Genomic DNA, 24,706 nt, shown 5'->3' on the forward strand with positions numbered 1-24,706 from the left:
GAGGAAGAAACCAGGACAACCTCGATTTTTGACCTATATCTGGATTACTAAGTCATTAATATAGACAATATGGATATCTAATGATGGATATTTCAAAGACCTTTGCAACGGCGAATATAAGACCATAGTAAGTTGGACCTAGAATGGGTCAAAATCGGAAAAAATATTTTTTAAGCCGAATTTTTTTTTCACAAAAAAAATTAAAAAATAATTTTTTTTTTTAATTTAAAAAAAAATTTTAAATTTAAAAAAAAAAAAATTATAAATTATAATAAAAATAATAGCCCGGTAGCTATTTACTAATGTTAGTTCTTCAAGTTTCTCCAACCCACATACACCTGCCTGTTCTTATTTATTTGCAAATAAAATATCTAAATTTGTACTGCATACTTTAGGAGGCTTTTTTTATTACAGTTGATTAAAGTAAAAAAAAATTTCCGAGTTTTACCCGGATTTTTTTTTTTTTTTACAAAACATCTCCTGAAAATTTCGAATCGAATAAAAAAAAATCAGCCAAATCGCTTCAGCCGTTCTCACGTGATGCCATTACATACATGGACCATTTCATTTTTATATATATAGATTTGTATCTTGAAGTATATTTTGGCTCTCGTTTACATTTGTATCCCCTGTTTATTTCAGTTCAGGTTGGAAACTATTTGACCCACTAAAACTACTTTTGAAGTCTTCCAAATTAAAAAATTATTAATCACTCGCTATACTCTTAAAATGGATAATTTTTTTAAAATTTAAAATTGTTTGGCAAGGATTAACCAACCTACCTAAAGGGTTAACTAGCAATTTTGTAATACTTATCAATTTCCAACAAAAAAAAAACGTAATAGTGAAAAATTATATTTAAATACGTATAAATTTGTTTTTCGGTAGATTTTGAAATCTCATCTACGAATACAAACTACTACTTACTGCTCTTACAAAGGCAAAAAAAACGCCTCAAAACACACTACAATGAAGCAGAAAGAAAACGAACAAAAAACGCGTAAACACGATGATTTAACGTTATCGAATCGATCAGTGAATGGTCTTTTAATAATGATCATTTAAATGCCATAAACAAATTTTCACTTTACTTGCTACTTTTGTCTAGCAGTTTTTAAACGCTTTTTTTTCACTACTATTATTTTATAAACAATATTTGATAATGTAAATTTTTATTACATTGTGTTTGTATGAGATTTTTTTTTTGCTCTCGCCTCTTATAAGTGTCTGCTAAGTTTATTAAAAAAAATAAATTTTTTATCGATTTTTTTGTTGTTATTTTTTGAAATTTATTTTGTATAAAACCGCAATGATGTGACATTAACAATAAATCACAATTATCAGTTTTACAACATGAAGTTGATTATTTAAAGATCTTTTTTGCAAATGTAAATGGCTGGCTGCACTGGCAATTGTTACAGCAGCTTGAGCATCAAGCACCCGGCACCCAGCACCTTTAATCATTCATTGCCAGCCATAACCCACTTCCATTTTAATGCTTCACTTATGAGTTTGACAAACCATGACCACAATTATAATAAAAAATCATCTAAAATGATTGTGTGCTAAAACACTATAATTAATTGTCATTAATAAATGAATGACTGACTGTGTCTGTCTGTCTGTCTGTCTCTGTTATTGTTGTTGATTTTTTTTTTATAATTTTATTGTTGTTAAATGTTCTTTTGTTTAAACAATTAAATGCATTCAAAGTGACAGCAAGTATAAAAGTAATTACAGAAATTTAAATCGTTTTTTTTTTGTTGTTCATTCTGAAAACATAAATTTATGGTGAGGGAAAGATGTCAAAAGATTTTTAGTTTGACATAGAGAATAGATATTTACAGTTGAGAGATTTATATGTTTAAAATAGGAATGGTGGGCATTTGAAATGGAAATATTTAAAACAATATTAATGTTAAGTAGAAAATAAGGTATAAATACTAATCTTGAGAATTTGTTATGATTTAACTCGGTTCAACTTCGATCTGTGATCACTCATATTTCTGAACAAAAATCGATTTTTCATATAAAATAACTCAAAAATCTAAAATCCTTAATAACTTTTTAAATAAGCGTTTAATCGAAAAAAGGATCTCTATCTGTGATCACTCATATTTCTGATCAAAAATAGATTTTTGATATGAAAAATCTCAAAAATCTAAAAACCTTAATAACTTTGTAAATAAGCGTTTAATCGAAAAAAGGAGCACGATCCGTGATCACTCATATTTCTGACCAAAAATCGATTTTTCATATGAAATAACCCAAATAATTAAAAACTTTAATAACTTTGTAAATAAACGTTTTATCGAAAAACGGAGCTCCATCTGTGATCACTCATATTTCTGATCAAAAATCGATTTTTTATATGAAAAATCTAAAATCCTTAATAATTTTGTAAATAAGCGTTTAATCGAGGAAATAAGATCGATCTGTGATCACTCATATTTCTGGCCAAAAATCGATTTTTCATATGAAATAACCCAAAAAATTAAAATCCTTAATAACTTTGTAAATAAGCGTTATATCGAGAAAAGTAGTTCGATCTGTGATCACTCAAATTTTTGACCAAATTTTTCATATGAAAAAACTCAAAAATCTAAAATCCTAAATAATTTTGTAAATAAGCGTTTAATCGAGAAAAGAAGATCGATCTGTGATCACTCATATTTCGGATGAAAAATAGATTTTTCATATGAAAAATCTAAAATCCGTAATAAATTTGTAAATAAGCGTTTAATCGAGAAAAGGAGCTCGATCTGTGATCACTCATATTTCATATAAAAATTCTACTTTTTACATGAAAAAACTCAAAAATCTAAAATCCTTAATAACTTTGTAAATAAGCGTTTAATCGAAAAAAGGAGCACGATCCGTGATCACTCATATTTCGGATAAAAAAATCGATTTTTCATATGAAAATCTCAAAAATCTAAAATACTTAATAACTTTATAAATAAGAGTTTAATCGAGAAAAGGAGCACGATCTGTGATCACTCATATTTTTTTTTAACAAAAATCTATTTTTCATAAGAAAAAACCCAAAAATCTAAAATCCTTAATAACATTGTAAATAAGCGTTTAATCGAAAAAAGGAGCTCGATCTGTGATTACTCATATTTTTTTACCAAAAATCGATTTTTCATATGAAAAAAATCAAAAATCTAAAATCCTTAATAAATAAACGTTTAATCGAGAATCTGTGATCAATCATATTTTGGATAAAAAAATCGGTTTTTCATATGAAAAAACTCAAAAATCTAAAATCCTTAATAACTTTGTAAATAAGTGATCTGTGTGTGATCACTCATATTTTTTTACCAAAAATCTAAATTCGTTAATAACTTTGTAAACAAGCGTTGTGATCACTCATATTTCTATTTTCCAAAAATCTACTTTTTATATGAAAAAACTCAAAAATCTAAAATCCTTAATAACTTTGTAAATAAGCGTTTAATCGAGAAAAGGGGCTCGATCTGTGATCAGTCATATTTTATATAAAAAATCGATTTTTCATATTAAAAAACCCAAAAATCTAAAATCCTTAATAACTTTGTAAATAAACGTTTAATCGAAAAAAGGAGCTCGATCCGTGATCACTATATTTCGAATAAAAAATCGATTTTTTATATGAAAAAACTAAAAAATCTAAAATCCTTAATAATTTTGTAAATAAGCATTTAATCGAAAAAAGGAGCTTAATCTGTGATCACTCATGTTTCTGGCCAAAAATCGATTTTTCTTGACCAGCATTATTTTCAATCTGCACGAAAAACTGATACGTTGTGGATGCATTTAGTTTTCGACAATCTTATGATGATTGTCTGAACTCCAAACGACGATTAACATCAAGAAAATTAATTAAAACAGTTCGAAGGACCATTTATTAAAATATTTAAGTAACTCAGCTATGAGTAAACAAATAGTTTAATTAAATTTTAAAATGTTCGCATTTCCATTTAAAATAGAAATTACTATTTTTATAGCAATTTCTGGTGGATTTCTTGTTTCTGATTTTAAAGTAAAATATGTTTTTCATTTAAATGTCTTTAAAAAGCAAAATTTATGCAAATTTTTTTAATTAACATTTTAGATTGATCAAACAAATTTTTAAGTTATGAAATTTGTAACGATTTCCATTAGTTGCATGAATCATGCACACACACAGTTGTTTTCATATGATTGTGAAACATTTAATGAGATTAAGTTAAAAACTCAACTACTTGGTTTATTTCATAATTTGCAATAAACTAAACTTGGAGGAAAAAAACTGCAAAAAATCTAGCAACAAATAATAAATTAAAAACAAGTTAAAACAGAAAATAAATGAAAAGCGTTAAGCGATAGAATTTAAAATGACTAAAATTAAAATTAAGGACAGAGATGCATCTACATTTTCAGGTATATTTATTTTTGTTAAGTTAATTATAAAATTTTAATGAAACCAAGTTTGCTTTTTACTTGATTTCATAAAGTTTTCCAATAATTGGTCCTTCGAATCATACAATTAAAACATTTAACTACCAAATGCCTTTAAATTTACTACTTAAAGCGTTAGTGGCCTAACGCTTTAATTGTAATTAAACGCCATGTTTTAAGATAACGGCAAAACAGTAGCGTTTTTGTTTTTGTACTTAGTTACAGCTGAGATCACCACCATATTTGTAGGCTTCTTCGTCTTGTTTGGATTTTGTTGTTTTCAAACGAAGAAGTTTGTTGTTGTTGGTGAAAAATCAGTTTAGAAAAATCGTGACATAAGGTCATAAAAAACAGCTACAATAACAACAACAACGAAAGCATTAACTCTTACAAAAGTTGTAATAATTATAATTTATGCACTCACGTGTAATAACGTTTTTTTACTCTTCCTCTAGCTCTCTTTCTCCCTTTCCCATTTGAACTTTTTCCCTCCTTAAACTTGTAATATTGTTTACAATATTTTCTGTTAGTTTTTTTTTTTCATATTTTTGTTGTTATTGTAGCTTTTAAGCATGATACGTGATGTGCATTTAAAAGGTAAAATAGGGGGGGGGTGTAGTTTTAGTATTTCTTTTACGCTATAAGTGCCGGTGTAAATGGTTGGGGTCTGACTGTGTGTTTTTTAGCTTTGGAGTCCCTAGAAGTTCACCAGATGTCTGCTATAATACGTTCAGTCAGTCATTCATTCACTCGCCTAGAACAAAATTGTACATTTCATATTTGAATTTTCTTATGCCTGCTCGTTCCACTGGTGTCTATTTATTATTCTTTTTTCTCGCTGTATTTGAAAATATTTATTCATATTGTTGTTTTTAGCTTGACATTTTCACCTTCTTATGCATTTATGCGTATTTTTCTTTATTATTGTTTGCTATTTATTCTGGTATTTCTTTCTTTCCCCCCTGCGAAACCTGAGAATTGTGTAAAACACGTAGAAATTTGTTGGTATTTAGGTAAATAATACTTTTTCTCTCATGTAGTTTTGATAATCTCTTATGAATTGGGGTCATTATTTCAAATGAGAGTTCAACTTGGGATATTAAGATGATGATGCCTCAAAGATTATAAAACTATGTTTGTGTGCTGCTGACTATGATGATGATGATGAGGTGCATCAAGTGAAATGCAACCAGCAGTAGTATTTGAATGTGTTAAGGGGGCAGCATGTGAGAAAATTCCTAGTTGTTTGCATTTTTATAATAAAAATGCATTTTAATAGGGTATTATAGTTTATAATCTTTAAAGCAGAGAAAATTTTACAAAGAAATAGGAAGTATATTTTTGTATAGTTAAAAGCAAAAGTAGAAATAGGGTAATATTTTATTGTAAAGGGATTTCAGAGGTGTTATGACAATTTGAAGAATTTAAAATTTAAATTTACAGGGATTTTTATGGTTCAGGTTTTATTTGTATAAAGTTTTTTATGTGGTTTGAAAATATGAAAGAAAAATTTATATTTCTTTACTAAATTTCAGGAACTAGTTCAGCAATTGATGATACGGTTCGAAGGACCAATATTTTAAATATTTAAAAGACGAATAAGTTATTACCTCTTCTAAGTTTAAGCACAACTTTCAGAATATAAATTCGATTGGATTTTTTTTTCTTTTGAATACCTATGATTGAAGCTAATCTGTGTCTGTTTAAAGACTTACAATTGAAGCTAAACATGGACTGTTGAAAGGCCTACAACTGAAGCTAAATTTGGACTGTATAAACACCTACGATTGAAGCTAATCTGTGACTTTGTAAAGACCTACGATTGAAGCTAAACTTCGACTGTATAAAGACCTATGATTGAAGCTAAACTGGGACTGTATAAAGGCCTACAATTGAAGCTAAATTTGGACTGTATAAAGACCTACTATTGAAGCTAAATTTGGACTGCATAAACAACTACGATTGAAGCTAATCTGTGACTTTGTACAGACCTACGATTGAGGCTAAATTTGGACTGTATAAATACCTACGATTATAACTAATCTGTGGCTGTATAAATATCTATGATTGAAACTAAACTTCGACTGTATAAAGACCTATGATTGAAGCTAACCTTGGACTGTATAATGACCCTAAACTGTGGCTGTATAAATACCTACGATTGAAGCTAAATTTGGACTGTATAAAGACCTACGATTGAAGCTAAACTTGGACTGTATAAAGACTACGATTGAAGCTAAACTTGGACTGTGTAAAGACCTATGATTGAACCTAAACTTGGACTGTATAAATACTTCCGATTGAAGCTAAATTTGGACTGTATTAAGACCTACGATTGAAGCTAAACTTGGACTGTATAAAGTCCTACGATTGAACCTAAACTTGGATTGTACAAAGACCCATGATTTAAGCTAAACTTGGACTGTATAAAGACCTATGATTTAAGCTAAACTTGGACTGTATAAACACCTAAGATTGTAGCTAATCTGTGACTTTATAACGACCTACGATTGAAGCTAAACTGTGGCTGTATAAAGACCTACGAATGAAGCTAAACTGTGGCTGTATAAATACCCACGATTGATGCTAAACTTGGACTGTATAAAGACCTACGATTGAAGCTAAACTGTAGCTGTATAAAGACCTACGATTGACGCTTAACTTGGACAGTATAAAGTCCTATAATTGAAGCCAAACTTTGGTTGTATAAAGGCCTACAATTGAATCAATATTTAGACTGCATAATGACCTATGATTAATGTTAAATTTGGACTGTATAAACACCTTCGATTGAAGCTAAACTTGTACGGAAGCAGCACTAATGATTGATGCACAATTTGGACTGTATAAATACTTATATATTTGAATGACCTACAATCTAAGCTTTAAGATGGTTCGAAGGACCAAACCTAATTTAAATGCATATGAAGAAATTATGTCATTATTTGCTGCTAGCTAATTTATTTGATTTAATAATAGATTTTACTGTCTTTAAAACTATTTCCCTAATTGTTGATATTTATTTAAAACCATTAAATTTTATGATTGTCATTATGGCTTTAATAAACATGTTTAAATATATGATTATATCATAGTTATAATGCCCGCATTGACATGACTTAACTTAATATCTAATAGACGTATCGAAGTATATTTATTTAAATTTTTTTTTAAAAATCTCAGACAACATGAAAACACGATGAAATCCACAAAAAAAAATTAAATCAATTTAAAAGCAATTATGTTATTAATCCATGGCACAGACTGTCGGCAGATCTGTATGTTGTGTTTTGGTTGGTCTGATGTCCAGCATCTTATGTCATGTCATAATCTTACAACTGACACACTCACACATGTCACTTGTATGTTTGTATTATTTCTACAATATAATTATCATCAAGTATAATTTTCTTTAAGTGTATGTACGTTTAAAATGTGTGTTAAAATGTTTATAAACAACATACAACAATCGATCGATTGATCGGTTGCTGGCTGGCTGCTCACAAATATCTGTGGCCGGCCACCACCATCGTTGTTGGCTGGTTGTAGTGTTGAATATTGTTGAAAAACAATTATTAAAACGTTTTTATTTTCAAAACAAAATATGGCTTAAAGCTATTGCTTGTATTTGTTTTTTGTTTTTTTTTTCTTTCTTGGCTTTATGAATAAATATTTGTCTAAAATGAAATGTATCTCCCCAAAGTGGGCCACCGTGTTATATTTCGAGTTGTCGTTATCAAACAACATGGATATTTTTTTATTTTTTTGGTTACTGTTATGACAATGTTGGAGTTGCACATTTTGTTGTTCATACATAAATTTATCGATATTGTAATTTATTTTTTTTTATTGGTTTTAAGAAAAACTAAAACTATTAATAGACTTTATAGGCACGCGCGCCCTAAACATAAAACGTGACTTTAATTCAATTTATTAAAAGAACAAAACAACAACAAAAATAACGAAATAAATTTATGAATTTAGTTCACTATTCGGTAGTTGTTTTGGTGTGCCTTAGAAGTGAAATTATTTTCTTTAACATTTTCCTAAGAAAAAATATTATTTTATTGAATATTGTAACAGAATAATTTCTTTTGGAAAATACTTATTATTATTGGTCATGTTTTTTATGTTTCTAGGGAAAAACGGAGATGACTGAGTGCACTGGAATTTAGAAATTTCACTTTTTGTGGAGTAAAATGAAGTAAAAAGAAAAAAAATACGTGCTAAAAAAGAAGAATGATTTTTTCTTAAAGACATACGATTGAAGCTAAACTGTGACTGTATAAAGACCTACGATTAAAGCTAAACTGTGACTGTATAAAAACCTACGATTGAAGCTAAACTTTGACCGTATAAAGACCTACGATTGAAGCTAAACTGTGACTGTATAAGGACCTACGATTGAAGCTGATCGGTGACTGTATAAAGGCCTACGATTGAAGCTAATCTATGGCTGTATAAAGACCTATGATTCAAGCTAATCTATGACTGTATAAAGACCTAAGATTGAAGTTATTTTGTGACTGTATAAAGAACTACGATTGAAGCTAAGTTGTGACTGTATAAACCCTACGATTGAAGTAATGAAGACCTACTATTTAAGCTAATCTGTGACTGTATAAAGACCTATGGTTGAAGCTAATATGTGACTGTATAAAGACCTAAGATTGAAGCTAATCTGTGACTGTATAAAGACCTACGATTGAAGCCAATCTGCGACTGTATAATGACCTAAGATTGAAGCTAATCTGTGACTGTATAAAGACCTACGATTGCAGCTAATCTGCGACTGTATAAAGACCTAAGATTGAAGTTAATCTGCGACTGTATAAAGACCTAAGATTGAAGATAAACTGTGACTGTATAAAGACCTAAGATTGAAGCTAATCTGTGACTGTATAAAGACCTACGATTGAAGCTAATCTGTGACTGTATAAAGACCTACGATTGAAGCCAATCTGCGACTGTATAATGACCTAAGATTGAAGTTAATCTGCGACTGTATAAAGACCTAAGATTGAAGATAAACTGTGACTGTATAAAGACCTACGATTGATGCTAATCTGTGACTGTATAAAGACCTACGACTGAAGCTTAACTGTGACTGTATAAAGACCTAAGATTGAAGTTAAACTGTGACTGTATAAAGACCTAAGATTGATGCTAATCTGTGACTGTGTAAAGACCTACGATTGAAGCTTAACTGTGACTGTATAAAGACCTAAGATTGAAGTAAAACTGTGACTGTATAAAGACCTAAGATTGATGCTAATCTGTGACTGTATAAAGACCTACGATTGAAGCTTAACTGTGACTGTATAAAGACCTAAGATTGAAGTTAAACTGTGACTGTATAAAGACCTAAGATTGATGCTAATCTGTGACTTTATAAAAAAAAAAAAAACTCACTATTGAGGCTCAATTACAAAAAGAGAGAGTTAATGGTCATTAATCAATGTTTGCAAACAATCAAAAAAAAAAAATATTTTTAAAATCACAATCATCAACAAAGCCATCACATCAAGGTCAAAATAAAGTAAATACATTAAACAAAAAATTTTACAAAATATGTCTTCAAACCAACAAACTGTTATCAACCTGACCGCACAGCCATAAATACTGGAGTTTTAATCAATATTTAGTTAATACAAAACCCTCTATCTATTAATAGCTATATTTAAATATAACCTAACTACCTTTTAATAGCTACCTTAATGATCATCATTATTTTAGTGATTACTATAATCATAATTATCATTATAACACCTCAGATTTCAAGTTTTGTTTTTGAATTAGCTTGATTTTAGTTTTTTGTTTTCTTAAGTAAAAATAAATAAACTTCAAACTTACCATTTCATCTAAACTCTTCAAATCATTGGTAATAATTTGTGGCTGTGGTCCATACATTAGCATGGGACCTTGATCATCTTCTTCATCATTTTCTGTATCACTGTCATCGAATATATCGGTTTCAGTGCCCACCGTTTCGGTGCCCACTCCAACATCGGTCTGTTGTGAGCCATTGCAATCGCTTTCGGTTTGTGTGCCACAACCGATGCCATTGGCTTTATTGTCGGCGGCAATTTCACGATCGATTTGTCGTTCCATTTGCACTAACATGGGAGCGAGCATGCCTGTGAGAAAAGAAATTCATGAACATAATTAGAGTTAGTGAGTTTTCATAATTCGTGATTAATTAGGTTTAAATTATGTTTAGTATTTTTTGTTATTTTTCTTAGACTCACCAAATTTAGCTCCTCTTCTGGCCACTTCTAAAAGGCATAAAATAACATGTTTTTCGTTTTTTCTCATAATGAGGTCGTCTGTTTCGAATAATAGGCACTCTATAATTTTAAGGCTTTTTCTGCAAAAAAAAACACAAGCAAATTAAGAAAACAAATTATTAACAAATCAATCAATTATGTTTAATAAAAAAAAATAAACACAAATTTAACCCGCTGAGGGATAACGAGGGTTTGCTTAATAATAATAAATTATCAAATATTTTTTTTTTGAAATTTTCATATCTCTGAAGAATACAAATCATAGATAAATATACATAGATCGGAAACTCTCCTGTCAAAGACCTAACTCAGTTGTCAAAAACCTAAGGGGTGAGATTGTATTAGTAAAAAAACTATGTGAAAACGTAACCAACACTCGTATGTGTGATTATTTTGAGTTTTTTCTAGTTTCCGCTCTATGTATTTCTCTATGATACAAACTACCTCTCTCTCTCTCTCTGAAATATATCATTTTATGTTTTTTTATATAATACCTCAAGAGCAGTAGTCAGCACTCATAGCCACCAAGTACAGAACATGATAATTTATTTAATCAATCAATAGCTGATTAGATTACATTACATCCATGGTCTCCTTATGCCAACCTGTGCTCTAGAGCAGAAGCAGAATCTACCAAAAAGAGAAATGTTTTAAATGAGAATTTTTAATGAGAGTTTCCAGCTGCCTTAGGAGACTGTGTCGAACTAGTGATTTTACCTATATTTTAGGGTAACAACTAGTTACATAACTAACCCAATAGATTAATTCTGGTGGGAAATATTACTACTCTCTAAAGTGAAATACAAAATGAACATTTAAAGTGACTACACTATAGGTTACTTAGAGATACTAAAAGGACAATTGCCTTCACGATGGGTTACATGAAATGTCAGTATTCTTACGCAACAAGAAAATAAACTGTATGAGAATTATAAAAATACAAATTGTATAAATCCAGTTTGTATGAATTACTCATAAATAAGAGCTGTATAATATAAACGTTTAAAATGACTACACTCTAGATTACTTAGAGACACTTAAGGGACAGAAAGTGTCTTAGATTTGCGTGAGCACCTGCCGGATAGAAACAATGCGTCTATCACCGCCATTGAACGCCTTGCAAAGAACGCTCAATTGGCAAATTCTTGTGTAAAGATTGCACAGATCAATGCTCAAACCCCTTGCTCGAGAGCTCAGGCTATCTTATTCCTGCCATCCATACAACATCCGGCCTGGTAATCCAGTCCGATGTATGATCTCTGACTTCAAAAGTCGGCCGATAAAAGTCAGAGTGTGCTACTAAAATACGCACTTCAGACCTCGACCGAGAACCAAGCCCAACGACCAGTACATCACGAATGCTGGTGTTCCGAAGTCTACCACCAGCATAGGCATCAGTACTTTAACCAACGATCTTCTTCCCGCGATTTTGGGTTTAAACCACAGCCACCACGACATCACCCAAAGTGACCAACACCAATGATCCTTCAAGACCGAAATCCTGGGGCCTAGGATCATATAAACGTATAAAGTGACTACACTCTGGATTACTTGTGGACACTTAAGGGATAATTGTCTTCCCTCTAGACTACCGGGGATGCATAAAGTAACTAATTGACTTCTCTCTGCACTACTAAAGCTTATAAGTGTCAAATAACTTAAAATGTATAAATTGGAGTCAGCCAAGTGATCAGACATTAGTGACAATTACTGTCTATAAAGGATACATTGACTGGGTTATGTTGGCGTTCGTATTGTGCTTGTTTAAAAAGCCGATTAGTTCGTGAGTCGATTTTGTGTGTGGTTCTCATTGCTCCTGAGGGAAGTGAACTCACACAAACCTATTCAAGTAACTGGCTAATGGAAGGATGGAACTGGTTTTAGTTCTTACACTTTATATGAAGAGGGCACAGTATCATTAACATAATATTGTCATGGGAAAGTGTTAATTTTGATACTTTTGGATGGGTTTCAGATGAATTTTCAGTTCAAAGTAATGATTGGAATAACAGCACATTACTTGCAATTAAAAAAGTAATTAAACCTAATTAAAATTAAGATCATTCATGTTTACTCAGAAGTGGTTAAACTTTATAAAAGATCTACAAAATTTTGTTTATTTATTTTTGGAAACTTCTTTTTATTCTGACACCAATGAAGGAAAATCTTTTTTTTTTTTTTGAAAAACTTTTGGTTTGATTAACAAACTCATGCAAAGCAAATTAATTTGTTCAGCTCTAAATTACTCTCACTGAATCACATAAGTAAATGATTTGTTTTCTAAGAGTATCTATCTATCTGAGTTAGATTAAGAATTTTATCAAAGATTTTTCCAAGATCTTTTTTTTAACATTTTTTAGATTTTGTTTTTAAAAGTGTCATTGAGTACTTATTTTGAGGCATTCGTGTGCATTCATTGCCTCATTATGGACTGAACACTTCAAAGTGTTTGGTTTACATTGCTTTTTTCTTAAAACAATTCGTTTAAGGCAAAAAAGATTTCATTTCATCTCTGTTTGCATTAATTTGCTGTGAATGAATTTTACGCGGATACGGTTTAATTTAGTTGATCTAAATTTAATTGAAATTTCATTTCATTTTCACGCAGATCAACAGCATGATCATCATCATTTTCCTCACTCACAACTTAGCCTTTACTGTTTGTTTGTTGGTTGGTGTTATAAAATGTTCATTTTTTTTTTGTGATTTGATTATTGCCAAGAATTTGTTTGTTTTTTGTTGCTGCTAGATTCTAGTTGAAAGTGCAATGATCGTCAGGAATTTCTTTACATTTTTGGCCTGCACAATTGGCCAAATTAAATGAGATGAGATGAGAGAGAAAGTGTAATAAAATGTGTAAAAAAAAATTCAAAATAGATTTAAGATTCATCAACAGCCAAGTTATTGACACTTAAAAGATTATTTTTGTTTGGTTTTAAATGAAATACAAACTAATTAAATTCAATTAATTTGAATGTTTAAGGTAGATATTGCGATTTGTAGTTGAATTGATGGAAATTTTGCAAAAGTTCACAAAATGTTGGGAAGGTTTTTTTTAAAGAGAGGTTTTGAAGTAAAGTTTTGGATTGTTAAGGTTCGAAGGACCATTTTTAAATTCATACTAAAATATCACTAAAAAGTTAATTGATTATGTAGATATGGTTCGAAGGACCATTAAACAAATATGTCTAATTAGTACAAATTGTCGTTGAAATAATGTAAATTTTGCAAAAGTTCACAAATATGTTGAGGTTTTTTTTAAAGAGATGTTCTGTAATTTTTTAGTTTGTTAAGGTTCGAAGGACCATTTTTAAATTTATACTAAAATATCACTAAAAAGTTAATAGGGTATGTAAATATGGCTCGAAGGACCATTAAGCAAACAATCCTACATAGTACAAATTGTCGTTAAAATAATGTAAATGTTTGTAAAAGTTCACAAAAATGTTGAGAAGGTTTTTTTTAAAGATAGGTTTTGAAGTAAATTGTTGGTTTGTTAAGGTTCAAAGGACCATTTTTAAATTGATACTAAAATATCACTAAAAAGTTAATAGACTATGTTAATAATGTTGAGAAGGTTTTTTAAGAGAGTTTCTGAAGTAAATTTTTGGTTTGTTAAGGTTCGAAGGACCATTTTTAAATTCATACTAAAATATCACTAAAACGTTAATAGGGTATGTAGATATGGCTCGAAGGACCATTAAACAAATATGTCTAATTAGTACAAATTGTCGTTGAAATAATGTAAATTTTGCAAAAGTTCACAAAATGTTGAGAAGGCTTTTTTAAGGAGAGGTTTTGAAGTAAATTGTTAGTTTTTAAGGTTCGAAGGACCATTTTTAAATTGATTCTAAAATATCACTAAAAAGTTAAAAGGGTATGTAGATATGGCTCGAAGGACCATTAAACAAATATGACTAATTAGTACAAATTGTCGTTGAAATAAGGTTTTTTTAAAGATAGGTTTTGAAGTAAATTGTTGGTTTGTTAAGGTTCGAAGGACCATTTTTAAATTGATTCTAAAATATCACTAAAAAGATAATTGACTATGTAGATATGGTTCGAAGGACCATTAAACAAACAATCCTACATATTTATCTATTCTGAGATTCTAAGGATTTTCAATAATCAGGTTGAAAGAACAGATGTAGCTGGAATGACGAGTAATATTAATAGTTATGCAAGTTAGGTATAAAGAACTTTTGTTTAAAAATTTATTAAAGATCAATTATTATTCTTGAAGCAATTATTTATCATTATTTAGCAATCCTTTAGAAGATTTCATGATTACTTCTGACTTTACAGATCAATTTCTATCTTTAGATTTATAATGTTTTTCTAGAGACTTAATAGTAATAATAATTTCACTTACCTGCACCAAGTTATAAAATTTGATACATTATCGCGAGCAAAGAATGTACCGCTTTTTGCCCCTGGCAAATAGTGTACATTGCCCATGGCCAAAATAGGACCAGCCGAGCCGGAAGTTATCGAACGTGTCATTGATTTGTTGCGGGCCTGACGTCTGGCCAAATAATCTTCAGCTGCTTGGCGTACATAGTTAGCGTGCTGCAATTGACAAGAAAATAAAAAAAACAAATAATTAATTTCAAAATTCTGAACAAAAATCTAAGATAAAATAAATAAATTTAAGCAAAAATCTTAAGAATCTTAAGTAGCAAATGCAAAATCCTATTTTTACCATTATATTTTTGTATGTGTGGCATTATTTGAATGAGACATAGAAATATGTTGCATAAAGTAATGCAGTTTGCAAACGAGACGACATTTTGAGGCTACACAGCATAATGAGACGAAAGGAGAAATGAAAGTGGGGAGGGTGAAAAGGAGTATGAATTAAGAATTATAATTTGATGAAAAACAAATGAAAATTTAAAGTTTTGAAATTGAATTTTATCAATAAAATAATTTAATTAATTTTGAATAATTGAATAAGCAAATGTACTAGACCATAGATCCGAAACTCTCCTGTCAAAGACCTAACTCAGTTGTCAAAAACCTAAGTGGTGAGAATGCCTTAGTAAAATAAACTATGTGAAAACAAAAATAACAATCGTACATGTGAATATTTTGAGTGATTTCTTCATATGAGTTTCTTCTAGTTTCCCCTCTATGCGTATTTCTCTATGGTACTACACTAAGGGAAGTTCATGCCAAAGAGAAATATACATAGAGCGGAAACTTAAACCATAAAATTACTCAAAATATTTACATGCACGAGTGTTGTTTTTGTTTTCACATAGTTTTTTACTAATACATTCTCAGCACTTAGGTTTTTGACAACTGAGTTAGGTTTTTGATATACATACAATACAATCTATGTGTATTTTTATATGGCTCATACATTTTATAAAAGTGTGTAAAAATATTGGCCTCACTCCTATTATAGATATTAATATCTATAATTACTCATGTTTATTATTTGCAACCCTGAACATACATTATCATTAACGATTTCAAGATAAAGACTCCCTCTTTAAATTGTAGTACCCAGTACACTCGTATATGTATGTTTTTTTAGCCATTTAGGCTTAAATTTCAATTAAAATTTTGGTTGATAAATGACAATTAATCTAATGTCACGTTTTTTCATTAAAATATTGTTTTTTTTTCTCTATTTATTTTATTTTTAACAAGTATGAGCACTACAATAGAAATACTTCAAACTAGAGAGATACGATTTGTCATTATACTATTTGCAGTACCATGTTGTCTTAGTCGTCGTCGTATAATTTAAACAAAATAATAAACAATTCATTGTTATCGTTTGCATAATAGTGACATAAACAATTAAAAATAATAATGGAAAATATAGTATTTTATTATTTTTGTATATCTTAAACAAAATTTATAATAATAATAAATAAATATTTGTGCAGGGAATCTTAATATTTCTATGGAGAGTGTAGTAATAATAAGCGGATTTGGGGGAGAGTTTAAAAACTAATTTTTGAAGGTCCTTCGTACATGAAATAAACTTGAAAAGATATCAATGATTTTATTATGTTTATGTTATGGTCCTTCGAACCATAATTAGCCAAACTGGTCATTTTATAATGTTATTTGAAGATTTAGAGATCAAATACAGTCAAATGAACAACTGAATTTTGGAAAAATAGGTTCTTCGAACTTAAACAAAGCTAAAAAAATTTAAAAACTTTAAGAAATTATTCAAAATCTTTTTGATATTGTATAAGAAATACCTACTTTCGAATCATGTCTCGACTATTTGTTAGCTCTCGAAACTTTATTTTAAAGATAAATGTGTTTAGATTTAAATGGTATAATGAGCTATTATAGTAACAGACTTCAGGAAAAAAGTTTCTTGGAAGCTAACTTGTATAATTGAAATAATTACCAGTGGACCGAAGGACCGTCCACTGGTAAATTTATAACTTTAGTTTTAAAGACAATTTTGTTTAGATTTTATCTGCATAATGTGCTAAAATAACCAAAAAAAGGTCCTTCAAACCTAAACATTCAAAAAATATTATAATCTATAAACAAATGAATATAATACCACATTTGTTTAATGGTCCTTCGAGCCATATCTAGACAATTTGGTAACATTGTATTGCAATTTTTAAATTTATTGAATTTTGAGTAGTTTCAAACAAAATTGTTCTTCGAACCTGAACAACCAAAAATGTTACCAAGTTTTAGACAATTAAAGAAAATTTTGTTTAGATTTTATCTGCATAATGTGCTAAAATAACCAAAAAAAGGTCCTTCAAACCTGAACATTCAAAAAACATTATAATCTATAAACAGATGAATATAATGCCACATTTGTTTAATGGTCCTTCGAGCCATATCTAGACAATTTGGTAACATTGTATTGCAATTTTTAAAATTATTGTATTTAGATTAATTTTAAACAAAATTGTTCTTCGAACCTGAACAACTAAAAATTTTACAAGTTTTAGACAATTAAAATTACTTATTTTATGGTCCTTCGAACCCAAAAAACTCAATATATGAAACAAATAAAGCGAAACGGATGGATAATTATTATTCAAAATTTGTATAATCTAAGATAATATCATTGTGTTTTATTTGAAAATAAAATGGAAACAATAGAGTTGTTATGCGACCATCGAACCTTAACAACACAAAAATGTTTATAAATCTTAAATAATATGAAAATGTTTATTTTAAATCCTTATAATATAAGAAACATACGATATAATGAACAAAAACATTTTTATACCCCTCACCTTCGTGAGAAGGGTATACATATATAAGTTTGTCATTCCGTTTGTAATTTCTACATTTTTCATTTCCGACCCTATAAAGTATATATATTCTGGATCCTTATAGATAGCGGAGTCGATTAAGCCATGTCCGTCTGTCTGTCTGTCTGTGGAAATCAATTTTCTGAAGACCCCAGATATCTTCGGGATCCAAATCTTCAATAATTCTGTCAGACATGCTTTCGAGAAGTTTGCTATTTAAAATCAGGAAAATCGGTCCACAAATGGCTGAGATATGAGGAAAAAACCAGGACAACCTCGATTTTAGACCTACTTTTTACCCATATCTGGATTACTAAGACATTAACATAAACAGTATGGATATCTAATGATAGATATTTCGAAGACATTTGCAACGACGTATATAAGACCATAGTAAGTTGGATTTACAATGGGTCAAAATCGGAAAAAAAAAATTTTGAACCCGAATTTTTTTTTCAACAAAAAAAAAAAATTTAAATTTAAAAAAAATTTAAAATAACAATTAGAAATTTTTTTTTCCAAAAAATGAAAAAAAACAACTGGAAAAAAAATAAATTTTGTTTTTTAAAAATATTTAAAATTTTTATTTTGAAGTATAATTTGGTGAAGGGTATATAAGATTCGGCACAGCCGAATACAGCACTCTAACTTGTTTTTTAATTTTTACTTTACTTTAATTTTTTTGTATTTTATTTTTTTTGTGAAAAAAAAAATTCGGGTTAATTTTTTTTTTCTGATTTTCACCCATTGTAGGTCCGACTTACTACGGCGTTATATGCCTCGTTGCAAAGGTCTTTGAAATATTCATCATTAGATATCCATAACGGGTTTATTCCTTATATCTCAGCCACGGACATGTAGCCATGTTTAAAAATTGAAAATTATTATTTTAAATTCTTATAATCTAAGAAAAATTTATTTCATGGATGAGCCATGATATCCTTGGGACATGTATAAAATATTTTGATAACTTTAGGATATTATTTTGTACTTAAACTTTAATATTTTTAACTGATTTGATTGAAATGTTTATAGGTCCTTCGAACCGTAACAGCCAAAAAAATTGTATTTAGAAAGTTAAAAAAACTGTAACATTTGCAAACGTTTAACATCTAAAACAATTTGCCATATTTGATTAATGGTCCTACGAGCCGAGCGTAAACTATCTGGTAGCATTTTAAAATCATATGAAAGATGATAAAGAGATAGATTTAAAATGTAAAAGACATTTACAAAATACAGATTTTATATATTTTAAATTCAGAAAATTTCATCATATGATGTTAAAGTTGAAGTCCGGTTACTCTGTTAGCAGTTAAACTATCCGATAAAGCTTTTGGAAATTTTGGTGTCCATGGTCCTTCGAACCTCATTAAAAAAGTACTTAGTTACAATGTTATATATTTTGTATTTATCTTAGGTAATTGTAAACATTAAGAATCCCTGACCCTTAGCTGCTCGCTCGTTCTCTAGCACCGCTTATTGTCTGCTAAAAAGGGTTTGTATAGTATGTGTTAACGTCTCGTATCATTTGCTGGCGCGATAAAGAAAAATTATTAATTGCACACATTTTTCCAACGCTTTGTTAAAGTGTTCTTTATAGTAGAAGTTTACTTTTTTTTCTTTCATTTTCATACGTTGAATTGTTTTTCCAACTCGGCTCATTCTCATATGTATGCAATGAGGCCAATTAAATGTCATGTCATTTTGGTGCTGCTGCAAAACAACAAAAAAACTAGACTTTATTTTGTACGCATTCATACAAAATGTGTGTGCAGCAATTATGCATGACCAAGTCGGGGGGCACCTACTTTTTCATAGAAATGAATATTTACAAATATTTTTCACGCAAAGAATTAAAACTCTTTATATTTTGGAAAAAAAAGATTAATTTATATTTATATACATAGTACATATGTTCTTTTTAAGGAAGAATTGCAAAAAAAACTTATGGTGTTTTTTTTGGCAAATTGTGGACATGATTTATGGCCTTAAATGAAAGTGGCGCCCAGTATGAATTTTTAATATTGTATGTAGTTGAGGTTAATTAGAGATAAAATAAATTAAATGGTATTTTATCTTAAAGTACTTAAAGTGAATAAAGTTGTATTTACATTTTTAAATTAGTTTTTCAATTTGAATTTAATTTACATATAAAATGAGCCAAAAATGGGCAAATATTTTCCCTGTTTCTTACAATAAATGAAACTATTGTTTTCAAAAACAGTTCTTTGTTTTTTATACCCTTCACCTTCGTGAGAAGGGTATATATAAGTTTGTCATTCCGTTTGTAATTTCTACATTTTTCATTTCCGACCCTATAAAGTTTATATATTCTGGATCCTTATAGATAGCGGAGTCTGTCTGTCCGTCTGTCTGTCCGTTTATCTGTCTGTTGAAATCAATTTTCTGAAGACCCCAGATATCGTCGGGATCCAAATCTTCAATAATTCTGTCAGACATGCTTTCGAGAAGTTTGCTATTTAAAATCAGCAAAATCGGTCCATAAATAACGGAGATATGAGCAAAAAATCGGGACAACCTCGATTTTTGACCCATTTTTGATCTATATCTGGATTACTAAGTCATTAATATAGACAATATGGATATCTAATGATAGATATTTCAAAGTCCATTGCAACGATGTAGATAAGGCTATTATAGTATGTTGGACCAAAATCGGGAAAAATATTTTTTAACCCGAATTTTTTTTTCATCAAAAAATTTGTTTTGTCATACATTTATTTCCAAAAAAAAAATTTTAAAACTAAAAAAAAAAAATTTGGAAGAAACTTTTTTTAAAAAAATTAAAAAACAATTTCAAATAAAAAATTTCTGAAAAACAAAAAGTACCAAAACTGAATTACATATTTAAATTGAATCCTGCTAAATTTTAATGATTTTTAAATTTTTTATAGCACTTTTCTGCATGATACTTTTTGGATTATGTATGAAATATATTCAAGAATTTAAAAGAATGTTTGGTACTTTATACTATCGTTTTTTAAGTATTATTTAAATTGGTCCTTCGAGCCATATTTAGATTGTTTTTGTAACTTAAGAACTCAAAAATATCTAAACATTTTAAAAAAATTGAAAAAATATTGCTGGTCCTTCCAGCCATGTGTAAATTGTTTTAGTAACTCTAGGATCTTATTTTAAACATGATTATATTTACATTCATACATATTACAAATGCTTTAATATTTTAACTGATTTTTGCATAAAAGAAGTGAAATGTTTAAAGGTCCTTCGAACCAAATAATATTAAAACTGTAAATTTTAATATTAGTGTTGTTTTCAAATGAATATAAATTTTTAAATCTTTAACAGCTCAAACAAGTGGCCAGTTATGGTCCTATGATCCATATATAATCTAGCTGTAACTGTAAGAATACTATCGATTTGGTTTTCTTACAAGAAAAAAGAAAAAAAGGATGGTCGCTACATTGTGTCTCTCCCATTTAAGGATGGGTACCCGGTTCGAAGGACCAAATGTTTAGCTGAAATCCGGATGAAGAGGGAAAATGATGGATAGATTGGAAGAGATGTTTAAACTCTCTGAGCCGCAACAAAATCGGAATAATTTAACAAACAATATGAAAGAAAAGAAATTAATAAAACAATTGTATGGAAAATGGATTCTTAACAATAAGGATCAGTAGGAGTAGGGCAGCGAAGTGCACAATTGAAAGTTAGAAGAAGTACTTACGACACTTTACGATTGATTTATAACTTAATGACAAGTGCAAATATATTGCAAAACATAGCATTCTTCGTTAATATATTGTTACGAAATTGTTCTTGAATTCAAATATAACGATTTAACGGCTGATTTAAAGTTGCATAATGCTATTTGAAAGCATTGCCTCTCAAACTGTAACATATCTGTGGGCATTATTAACATTAAATAAAAGCTTTGAGTTGATCATTGATCGTAAGTATGGAAACGCTGAATGTTTGCTGCGACTCGTATATTCGAATTCGAATATACGAGCTTTGACAGTTAAAGAACATTGTAGAAAGTTCACCAGAGATGGCGTGTGCTCTAGGCTTCGAATATACGAGCTTTGACAGTTAAAGAACAATCTAGTGTGCAGATGGCAGTGTTATAAATAGCGGCAGAGGTTGCAGTCGTGAGTGAGTTTATCAGAGACTCTATTCGAATTCAACTGAGTGCCTTAAAGTGTGCTGTATTTTTCAAGTGAATTCGTTTACGTTATAAAGTGTGTCTGTATTTCTGCGAATTTATAAACGTGTATAAAAAACATTGAGTGACTATTTAATTCTGTGGTTGTTGTACATTTTAAATAAATAAAGAGTTGTTACAATTTTTAAACTACTAAACGGCTTTTATTTGCAATCAAAAGTATCCGGTTTATTTAAAGGAAATAAACCAATGTTTTGAAAAGGTTAAAACGTAACAATATAGTATATTGAGGAATAAAATAGGAATTGCAGGGGAAATAAGGAAAATCGCTAAGTGTTGTTTTTGTCGTAAACAAGTAGCAAATTAAAAAATACTGTTGGTACTTTTTTGGTAAGGTGCTATTTGTCAAGGTACCTTTTTTATAATTATCTTTTAAATTGAGCATTAAATCAATATAAATGGAAATAATTCTATGCACTTTCCAATTTTTCTTTTTATTAGAAAAAAGGCACATTTTTCTCCTATAACGTTTTAAAGCTAAAACTTTTTTTACACAATAACTTTTGACTAATGATAAACTCTTTTTAAAGGGTATTTTTACCAAAAGCTATTTTATTGTGTCGTATTTTTTATAAAATATCTTTTGGAACACTGATATCTTAAAACTTTGGAAACATTTTTTGGTATTTTTTGGTTTTAAGAATTCAATAATTTTGATAGTTTTTGGATAGTGTTTTTTAATGATACTTTAAAGAAATTTTGGTACTTTTTTCGGTTAGGTACTTTTTGGTTTTAAGAATTAAATAAATCTTTATTGTATCGTGTAAATTAAATCTTTGTGAAAATGTTGGTACTTTCTTCGGTTAAGTACTTTTTCGGTTAAGTACTTATTAAACTATAAGCTATAATACTTAAAAAAAATCTTACATTATAAAAATGTAGGTACTTTTTGGTTTTAAGAATTAAATAATTTTGGTACTTTTTTAATATTTTTCTTAAAACTTTTTAAAAAAATTAAATCTTAAAAGCTTTTACAAATTTTGGTACTTTTTTCGTTTAGGTACTTTTTTTATTAAAAAATGTTGGTACTTTTTTAAAAGTGTTTTTTGAAACTATGAAATTTTAATGCCTAAAACAAAAAGTTGGTACTTTGTTCGTTTGGCTACTTTTTGTCAAGGTACTTTTTCGATTCAATATTATTGATTTAATAAAAAAGTACCAACATTTTTATTGATTAAAATAAATGAATCAAACCAAAAACTTTCAAATAAATGTTTGAAATTTTTTTAAAAGATCAACTAATTTGAATTATACATTTTCGTAAAGTATTTTTAATGATACTTATTGAATAAAATTTTCTAGAATATATTTTTTTTTGAAATTCCCGGGAAATTTCTTTATAAGTTTTTATACCCTTCACCTTCGTGAGAAGGGTATATATAAGTTTGTCATTCCGTTTGTAATTTCTACATTTTTCATTTCCGACCCTATAAAGTATATATATTCTGGATCCTGATAGATAGCTTAGTCGATTAAGCCATGTCCGTCTGTTGAAATCAATTTTCTGAAGACCCCAGATATCTTCTGGATCCAAGTCTTCAATCATTCTGCCAGACATGCTTTCGAGAATTTTGCTATTTAAAATCAGCAAAATCGGTCCACAAATGGCTGAGATATGAGGAAAAAACCAAGACAACCTCGATTTTTGACCTATATCTGGATTACTAAGACAATATGGATATCTAATGATAGATATTTTAAAGACATTTGCAACGACGTATATAAGACCATAGTAAGTTCGACCTACAATGGGTCAAAATCGGAAAAAAAAAATTTTAACCCGAATTTTTTTTTTTCACAAAAAAAAAAATTGAAAAAACAAAAAAAAAAATTTTAAAATTTAAAATTAAAAAAAAAAAAATTTAAAATAATCGAAAAAATTTTTTCCAAAAAATTATAAAAACAACTGGAAAAAAAAATTAAATTTTGTTTACCTTAAAATATTTAAAATTTTGAAGTATAATTTGGTGAAGGGTATATAAGATTCGGCACAGCCGAATATAGCACTCTTACTTGTTTTTTCTAAAGTTTCGCAATTATTTCTGGGTAGAGAAAACAAAAATACTTTTGAAAGTCTATGTTTAGTAGTAAACATTTTCTGAGAATTCCCCGTATAATAAATTTTTTTAAAAGGAACTATGAAATTTTAAAATCTTAAAAACATTTTGGTTTACAAAAATACTTTTATAAAGCTATGGATATTAGTTTATTATTTATAGGTAGTGGAACCTATTATTGAAATTTTGAAATTTTAAAACCTAAACATTTTGGTTTAGCTACTTTTTAATGTGAGGACTTTCAGATTCTATATAAATATTTCCCGAAATTTATTCCCATAAATTTTAAAAATGCTTTTAAAACAAAATTTCAAATTATGTATTTTCAAAATTTTAACATTTTCAAATGTATTTATTTTGTTTTGATCTTAATTCAGCTAAACATAATAATTTATGAGTTTGTTTTGTCTCCTAATTATATAGTTTTTATATTTTTGAAAATTCTTTATGCAAAATATTGAAAGTAACAGCAAA

The 24,706-nt window shown here is 28.9% G+C and overlaps 1 protein-coding gene across 1 annotated transcript in view; it reads right to left on the bottom strand.

The window, feature by feature from the left end:
- Positions 1 to 24,706, bottom strand: part of pigs (pickled eggs) — a 278,343-nt gene that overhangs the window by 39,824 nt on the left and 213,813 nt on the right. The window contains exons 3-5 of the mRNA XM_065507898.1: positions 15,082 to 15,278; positions 10,671 to 10,789; positions 10,276 to 10,559 (exon numbers count right to left, since the gene is read on the bottom strand). Of these exons, the coding sequence (XP_065363970.1) occupies positions 10,276 to 10,559; positions 10,671 to 10,789; positions 15,082 to 15,278 (600 nt within the window). The remainder of the gene's footprint in view (positions 1 to 10,275; positions 10,560 to 10,670; positions 10,790 to 15,081; positions 15,279 to 24,706) is intronic.

This window comes from Calliphora vicina, chromosome 4 (genome assembly GCF_958450345.1).
Source record: "Calliphora vicina chromosome 4, idCalVici1.1, whole genome shotgun sequence".
Lineage (NCBI taxonomy): Eukaryota > Metazoa > Arthropoda > Insecta > Diptera > Calliphoridae > Calliphora > Calliphora vicina.